This window comes from Phocoena phocoena, chromosome 12 (genome assembly GCF_963924675.1).
Source record: "Phocoena phocoena chromosome 12, mPhoPho1.1, whole genome shotgun sequence".
NCBI classification, from domain to species: Eukaryota; Metazoa; Chordata; class Mammalia; order Artiodactyla; family Phocoenidae; genus Phocoena; species Phocoena phocoena.
Genome location: NC_089230.1, coordinates 31,573,690 through 31,583,093, shown reverse-complemented (window position 1 = coordinate 31,583,093; position 9,404 = coordinate 31,573,690). Strand labels below are relative to the sequence as shown.

Sequence of the window (9,404 nt, the reverse complement as noted above, 5' to 3'; positions counted from 1 at the left end):
TCATGAATGAGACAAGATCATTTTCCTATAAACAAAATAACTTTGCAAAGTGAGATGGGCTGATACTTGGAGACTTTAATGAATCAGACAATGTTCATGCTTCTTGAGTTGTTGGGGCCAGTCTGTGCTAGTACAATTCACAAAAACTGAAGTAAAAAAGCCCCATAATTTCTCAGAATAACTTGATTCCTATCCACCATTCCCTACCTAAGAATACCAATCCTATACTTTGATACTTAGGGTAGGGTTGATACTCAGAGCACCAAGACAAATCTTCTTACCTAATGGCCGACACCCAAAAGCATGTTCTGCAGACCGCGATCTCCTGAGATTCTCCCGGCAATAAGGACTCAATGGTCCAGTAAGTTTGGGGAAGACTCATGCTGTATTCCTCTTGGGGATTCACAATGCGCCCTACCAAATTAAAGGCTCTAAGAAACCTTGCAGTAAAGAAATCATCTCACCCCAGTATTCTCTACATTTATTTAACCATTTTCCAAGCAATGCCTAATAAAATGCGGTAGAATTAGTTTCACAGACCACCCTGTGGGCACATTTTCTTGAGCGACTGTCAGTGTTGTCACGTTTCTAGATCAGAGTTTCTCAAAAGTGTATTTTCTACCAATTTTCCCCTTTCTCAATGTGCTCCAGCCACAGCAGGCCTACTTCTGCATCTCCTATCACACCAAAAACATTCCTATCTCAGGAATTTTGTACTTGCTGTTCTCTCTGCCTAAAACTCCATTCTTCTAAATATGCTCATGGCTCCATCTTTCTTCTCATTCAAGACTCTGCTCAAAAGTCTGCTTTTCAGAGAAATCTTCTGTAATGGACTGAGTTGATTACCCCACCAAAATTCATATGTTGAAGCCCTAACCCCCAATATGAGTATATTTGAAGATAGGGCCTTTTAGGGAGGTAATAAAGGTTAAATGTGGTCATAAGGGTGGGACCCTAATCCGATACAATTGGTACCCTTATAAGGAAAGGAAGAGAACCAGGGGTGCCCAAGCACAGAGAAGAGGCCATGTGCGGTAACAGCAAGAAGAAAACCAGCCATCTACAAGCCAAAGAGAGAAAAAGTCTAAACAGAAACCAGCCCTGCTAGCACCTCAGTTTTGGACGTCCAGTCTTCAGAACTGTGAGAAAATTAATTTCAGTTGTTTAAGCTACCCAGTCTGTAGTATTTTGTTACAGCAGTTCTATCAGGCTAGTACTCCTTCCCTGACCATCCACCTAAAAGTAACACTTCCTGTTAGTCTCTTCTCTCCTTGTCCTGCTTTTTTTTCTTTTTTTTTTTTCCTGCAGAGCACTTATCCTGACTTGACACTATATCTCTAAGAGGTTGAGAGGCAGTAGAATATAATGGATAAGTGTGTGGGGTCTGGGTTCAAATTCCAACTGTGTCACTTTCTAGTGGTGTGATCACTGATGAGTTATGAAAGCTCCGTGGGCTTTATAGAATTGGTACTCACTTCAAAGGCATTGTTATAAGCCTATAATGAGACAGAATATGGGAAGTGTTTTTACTACTCCCTGGGGTGTATACTACTACACCCCAGTGGAATGTAAGTTCCACAAAGACAGGGACTTTGTCATCCATGATTATGTTCACAGCCCCAAATCAGTGCCTCCAGGGCACATGTTAAACCCTCAATAAATATTTGTTACTTGAAATATGAATAAATGAGGGCCTGTGGACCTTTTCTCAAAGTTCACAAAGAATTTAAATTCTTCATTGTCACTTCCATGTCTATCTTTTTATTGAAAGAGTACCTTATAACCTACCACTGCCACACGATTTCAGAGCCCTTATTTTTGTGCTGACTGCAGTACTGGTGCCAAGTGATACTACTTTAATTGACATGGGCTAATGAGCCAAGTTCAGAAGGGCAGTTAACAAGGATCAGAGAATATAGACTTTCCTACCCAAAGTGCCCCCACTGGAGCAGTCCTTACTACATTTACAGTGAGCAGTCCTTCATCAGCAAAACATCACCCATATAATTAAATCAGAGCACTTCATTGAAAATGTTAGTTTCATTTGTATTTTTTTTGTATTGGTTTTGCAGCTGTACATGATTTGATTCTCCAGGTATCAGTCAACAGCACTTTGGCACCTTCCACTGACGGACTTCAGAACCTTCACTGCTCTGCACCATGTCATTGGAATGAGTCATCCTTTATGGCTTATTCAGATGAACAGAGAATCCAAATCAGAGGCTGGTGGTTTTGGTATCACCTTCAATAGGTCACAGTTATCTAAAAAAGGCTTCTGTCCAGCTGTCACTAAGAGCATAATAGGTGGTGTAAGAGTAGTTCCCTAGGGACTCACTCACATCAACATCTGCAATCACTTGTGCCATAAACTGTCATGTAAATCAACGGTGGGCTCATTCACTACTAAGGAAGTCAACAGGAGAATTTAACCCCAAATGGAACATGTCCCTCTATTTTCACAGATGTACATTTTCCAGTGACATTAATGATTACACCCACCACGTGGTAAAAAGCTAGGTAGAGAATCTGCTGTCATTATGGTAACGTATTGCACACTCTATGGAACCCCACCCCAAATTCTGGTCAATCAAATAGACTGACTACCAGTCTCTATCTTCTACCTGCTAGGCCTAGTTAACCCAAGCAACCAGTGTGAATTTGGAAAAGAGTCTTTATTGATAAAAGTTCTTAAGCTCTAAAGGGTGTTTAACAAATCCTAATATGTAATCTTCTAAAAGTTCCCAGTGATGTGATATATTTAATAAATTAAGAAAACCTTTAATACCAGCAACAAACAACCAGGAATTGAAATTTTAAAAGCAACGCTCTTTACAATAGCATAAAATATGAAATACGTAGGGGCAGATCAGACAGAAATCTATTTGCTGTTTACCGCTTAGGAAGCCAGCTGGGCATCCCAGAGACCCTCCCCATTCTTATTGTTTTATACATTAGGGTGCTGACTTTACAGCTGGGACTAAGACTCTGCATGGCCATGCAGAACCCTTGATGGAAAAATGCAGGAGGCATTGACAGCAGCATGCCCTTCATAGGGCAGCCACTCACCCAAGTGGCCATGGGGAACAGGGTGACAACATGAGAAGAGAAATCAGCCCAAGGAGGTGGCTGCCAATCTCCCTCCCCAAGTTTTCCAAATCCTCCAGGAGGCCTTTTAATGATAGAAAGGATTTTTTAGTTGGTTTTAGTTTAGTAGACCAGTATCTTCAAAATGTTTTCACTAAAGCAGTGGATGGCAACTCAACTCAGTTTATAAACCAGCATCAACATAGTCTATTGTCCTTTTCATCTTTTCCCAGAAACTTGGTAGTTACCACAGCAGCCACATCACCATCGTTCAGGGAGCACCTTCTACTGCTAAGGGTGGGCCACAGGACTGTGCGAGCAGGAAACAGCTCAGAGTGCCAGCTACTAAAACAGCAAGCACAAACTGATGTACTGGGGCAAGAAGGAACAGGGCCCGTCTTACCATCCATTCCACCATTATGTCTTATGGCCATTCTCTCTCTCTCTGTCTGCCTCCACTCTCAGAGGGAAGGTACCATGACGTTTTCTTGTACATCCAGCATCTAGTCAAGAGGTTGGGTTGTAGTAGAATTAAATTTTTGTTGAATAACTGAATAAACCAGTATACCTCTCAGAAAAGCATTCGGAGTAGGACATATTAGGAAGAGATTTTTATATATGGAAAGAAAATTGTTTCTCCTTCCTTGCTATTAGTTGTATAAACTATGTATGAAGGAAAATTCACTTTTTCTCGACACAGGTACATTAACATAGCTACTAATTAATATTTTCTCTGAAGTTTAGAAAATGTAGGAAAAATTCTTCCTACGTCTGGGCATATATTGGTAGAATATATACAACAAGGAGGTTTGCTTTAAGTCAGGTACTTTTCATATCAGATAAACTGAATACAAAGAAATTTAGGTCTCCTGGTGTCATTCCCAACCTTGCCAGATAAATACTCATCTCTGGAATGGCCTGGGAGAATCACCTTTCAATTCCTCGACACTTTGTAGCTGAGTTACAGAGTAACCTGCCAGCAATCCTCTCAGAATTCATGGGGCTGTTTAAATAGAGCAAAGTCCACAAAAAGTTCCACTGAGATGTGCTGAGCAAAGGCCAGAGCCCCAGAAGAAAACAAGTGTGGACTCAGCGAAGCTGCCCTCATCTGAGTGCGAACCCCACCGGCCCGGGGTTGGGGGGGATCAGTGGTGTGATATGGCAATGAGCCCCATACTGTCGGAGTTCCTGAGAGAGCTCCCAGGCTGGTTCCTGCTCTCTGGCATCTTCCTGCCCGTGACTTTGCTGCTGTTCCTTCTCATTGCCTACTTCAGGATCAAGCTGATGGAGGGTAAGTGAGAAGCCACACACGAAAGGGGTTAGAGTCCTTTCCCATGGCACACATTTGGAACAAGTCCGTGTACCGTCCATCTTTCTGGGAGGCCTGGAGCCACACACCTTTTTGATATGTAGGTGCTTCTCAATACACACCCCTCTTAAGATATCTTCCGTGGTGAACGTGGCAAAATTTGATCTTTCCAGCAATGTGGATGACGTGCTAGGCTCTGAAGGCCCGCCGTGGGCGCCCTTAACTGCAGCCCCTCGCAGACAGGCGAACTGTGAGTCAGCAATTGGGACATGTGACTGCTTGTCTGTGTCTCTCAGGCCGATAGATTCACAAACATTCCAACGTGTTTCTTGGTCTGCCATCTCAACCTGACAGGTGTGTGTGTGTGTGCGCGTGCCCGTGTGTTCCTCTGTGTGTGCACACAATACCCGCTGAACTTCTACTAAGGAAATGTGCCAACATCGTGCTGTCACAGTGTTTGGCAAATGTCAAGCCTTCATAGATATTTCACGGCTTGATGTAAATTTACCATGAAACTGGGGTCTTAAGGTTTAAAAAAAACAAAGCCAAACCAAACCAGACTGAAACCAAACCCTCAGGAAGTTCAAAGTGACTGGGACATGAGAAGCTGGGTCCTGGATTGAGCCTGTTTATTCCGCTGTAATTGAAATGAATGAAACTGCACTGTGATTTGATAGACTATGTGTTAATAATGTACCCAGCAAATGTTAGATTAGTATGAGAGGTTAATAGCTATTTTAGCAATATCAAAAACCAATAATATTTCTTAAGTTGGATGATGTCATTAAAGTACTAAAAACAAATTTGAAAACCCCTCCTCAAACCATCCTTTGCTTATATTTCCCTCCTCTCCCAATGGGATCTGTGTATCCTTTTTCCTGATTACATTTTCCAGTGTTAGCAGATAACCTTAGACTAGACATGTTTTCATTTTTATGTGGATGTGATCCCTTTAATTCCAAATTTTCCTTTCTTATTAAAAAACCCCTGAGAACATGTGGTTTTTAAAATTATAGTTCTTTCTGTAGCTGCTTTCCTAAGGGCAAGTAATAATATCTTCTCTCCAGTTTGAGGGCAAATGAGAACACTTGGCCCCAAATAAGATATCACCAGTTTGAATCTCTATTTAGCAGCTCTCACTTAAAAACTGTAAACAGATGGTCAAATGTCATGTCATTAATCTTGCAACCAGGGTTATGGCAAGTGTAATCATTCCTATTTTGTCCCTGTAAAGAAAGGGACGTTGACAGATAAACTAGTGTGTTCACAGAACCCCCGATTCCTGCGTCCTGAAACAGAAAGTCATGTTGCCTACCTCGTAACCCTAGTCCATCAGACAAGAGAGGCATTTTAAGATGTGATGGAAAGCATGTGACGGTATCATAATCATTCATCATTAATCCCCATACTTCAAGGCTTAGGAGGTAATGGTGCATGTAAATTTAATTAGTATGTAGAGAACATCAATCTTCTCGCAAAGGAAGAAAGAAAATTCTTTAACGTCCTGCACTCTTCAATCTGTGTCAGTTGCCTTGAGGAGTAGCTCTTAAGGTGGAGGTCTGAGTGTTGAACTTTCCATCACCAAACCCTTCACCGACCACTGCCAGGGACATGTCACCTCTCCTCGGGTGGAAGTTTTGATTATCTTATCTCCCCAAGTCCTGAGATTCCTAAACTGCTACTTTCGGTGCCGCTCAAAATACTATCACCCTGATCGTGAACAAATTGCTTGCTAAGATAACCAACGTTGCCAAAAATAGTCACTATGGAAAAGAAATTGTGTCTCTTGAATGCCTGAAAGTTTTTGTCTGAAGCTAGATGTAAAATAAAATAAAATAAGGTCAGGTAAGTGAACAGGTTCTGGTCTTCAGCAACTGACATTCTAAAACAGTTAACTAAAGTATGGAAAATGTACAGGCATCTCTCACTGAACTTTATACATATGTTTTGATAGTCAGCAATCCAAAATGAAACAGATAAGCATTTCTAAAAGTCAAGAGTAAGTTAAGGGTTAGCAGAGTGAAATTGTTAAAATCTCAGATGACAGAGTCAAACCAAATGGAGGTTTGAATTCCAGGTCTGTAACAATGGCCACACTACCTAATCTCCTGAAGCTTCAGTTTCTTCACTTGTGAGATAGAAATAATAGCAGGACACAGCTGTAGGGTTGGTGTGGAGATTAAGTGAGGCAATACACGTGAGGTTCTTAACAGTGCCTGTTCCGAACAACTGTTGGTCATTATGACCCCTGCTGACTTATAAATTCTAAGGCGGCAGTGTTTGTGTCATTATAATAACTATTATTAAAATATATCTAGTAGCTATTATTAAACTTAAAGATAAAATTATTGATCTTTATTTAGAAATAAAATTAATTATATAAAATTTACTTAAAATTAAGTCAATTACCCAAGGTCACTCACCGAGAAAATGGTAGAGACAGGATTTGAACCCTGGCTGTCTGGCTCCAGAGCTAGCCCTCTCAGCCAAAACACTACCCCTGGAGTATTGAACACAGAGTAGGTGTTCAGTAGGTATCTGCTGAATGGAGGAATCCTCTTGGCCCAGGCAAATAAAACATCACCAACATGAGAGCCAACAGTGTGAGAATTAAACAAGGCAAGAATTTTATAAAAGTTTTGAAGGGACTCGATCAATCTCTTTCTGTAACAGGGCTAATTACTGATGATGGTGATTCCTCTGCGTAAAGACTTAGCTCTGAGTCAAGAAGATTACATTTCTTCACCTGTGGCCCAAGAAGGAAAGCTTCGTGGCCTGCAGAATATTCTACAGTTACAAACTCAGACGTTTTCATGGCCACCTGGCTAATCTCACCTGTCTAGTCTCTGCACTGTCCTTAACAGACCCATTAAAATGAAATGATGGACAAATTGCAAGCTCTTTCAGGAGAAGGATAAATTATTTCTCTAGCTCTCCTCATTGCACCTGGCACAGACATTTGGTTCACTTGGTAGATACAACTCATTGAGAAATGATGGGTTTTCTCTTGCTTTCTCTCCTAGTTTTCCATTTTCTAGTTCTCTTCTTTCAACGTCATTATTCAGGTCACTCTAGAATTTGTATCCTGGCTCCTCATTCAAAGCACCTGCTGTGCAGTTAGCCTTCAGTAATTAAGAATAAGAGAGAAGAAGTTACTCATATTTCAGTGAGTCTATAATCTAAGGCATGAGCTATCTCAAGCAATACCTTTGAACTAGCAATTAATCTACGTGGAAAGGCAGTGAAACTGAGTGGCTGAGCGTGTGGGCTCTGGAGTCAGACTGCCTGGGATTGAATCCTGAATCCATCAGTTTCTACGATCTTGGGCAAATTGCCTCATTTTGATTTCTCTATGCCTCCGTTTGCTCACCGGTAAAGTAAGAATAATAATGGTGACTACAACATAATTTCATTGCAAGAATTAAATGAGAAAAGGCTTTTCACGGTGTCTGGCACATAAGTGATCAAGAAACATTAGCTGTTAAGTCTTGAGCCTCATGTAACCTAAGACCTGTTACCATCCAATGCATATATACCCTTTCTCAATTGAGATGACAAGCAGTGTGGAATCAGAATAGTTCAGAGAGAGTGATGATGTCCTAGAGTACATGGCATATAAAGTGCCTGGCAAAGAATAAATTGCTGGGATTTGACGTGGGGACCAAAAAGAACATTTTCAGGTTCAATTCTATAAAATACATTATCTCCTATGAGATTATGAACTCCTTGTCTCCAGCTTGGATAATTTAATTATAATTCTGAAAATAAACTTTTAAGAGTAAAAAATAGTTTCAGTTATGCATGTTGGTGGTGGTGAGGAAGAGATTTTTTTTTGTTTTGGATGTACCAGGAAGATCTCAAAGGATAATTGTCAGGACTTCAGGGCTAAAGTTCAAATTTGCTATTGCCAGAGAGGTAACAGGTGAAGCTACAGGAGCAGATAAGAATACACAGAAAGATGATACATAATAAAAGTCAAAAGGAGGAGTATGATTGGGGGTGGGTGTCATGGAAAGGGGGCTCGTGTCAAATGCTACAGCGGAGAAAACTGGGGGTTGGAAAATGCCACCAGATTTAGTAATTAGGACATCACTGATAAGTTTTAATATTTCAGTAGCTTTAACTGAAGCTATATTTTAAGGGGATAAGGAGTATGTAAGAGGCAAAAAGTTGACACTCAGTTTTCAGTCAAAGATGCCAAAAGGTAAAAAGGAGACTGATTTGACTTGTCTAAAGAGTTACAAACACCCAAACACATTTTTGGCGGGGAGGAACAAGACAGAGTCCCTGTCTTACTCATTTGCATATCCCCGGGTCTTGGGTAATAGACATGTTTAATAAATGCTTATTGAATGTGGGAGCCTTAATACATTTAATCAACACAATCTACTGAATATAAAATATACTTAGCATGTAACACCTTTTATTACAGTAGTAGGTTGCCCTCTCTAACCAGGACCTTTCCTTAGAAATCAGCATTTATATTTCTTTTGGGAGTGGTTGAGGAGGAAAGGAGAGATCCTGCAATAGGACTTGCTCTGTAACTTGCTGAGGCCACCAGGGTAGAAATGCTGGCCAATAATGCCTGAGGAGTTGTAAATGACCAGTGGCACTCAGCTGCCTCCACAGTATTAACTGGTATTTTTCCTTTCAGTTAATGAAGAACTGTCACAGACTCCTGACCACCAACACAATCGTAAGGCTAGCCCTTCCTGGTACCAGAGAGAGAAACGGACGTGACTGTTGGAGACTGATCAATGGCTAAAGCACAGTCAATTTCTACTGGTCAGAGAGCGAAGGTCAATGGCTTAGCAAATAGTTAATAAACTAGAACCACAGCAAGACAAAAAGAATACCAAGATGCTTGTTCTGAAAAGTGGTTCAAGAGGACAGCTCTGAGACTCGACTTAAATAGCAGTTCTTTGGCGAGTCCCAAGAATGTAAGATTTTGTTGGATGTGCTCTATGGACTAGGCACATTGTAACTTTTTAACTTTTATAGGACTATGTCT

At 40.8% G+C, this 9,404-nt stretch overlaps 1 protein-coding gene across 1 annotated transcript; it reads left to right on the top strand.

Moving 5' to 3' along the window:
- The first annotated feature begins 407 nt into the window (after window positions 1–407).
- Window positions 408–9,133, top strand: SMLR1 (small leucine rich protein 1). The gene is given in 5 exon segments (XM_065888628.1): window positions 408–520; window positions 2,096–2,235; window positions 4,128–4,219; window positions 4,222–4,375; window positions 9,048–9,133. Coding segments are annotated over 5 exon segments (585 nt in total).
- The last annotated feature ends 271 nt before the right edge of the window (window positions 9,134–9,404 follow it).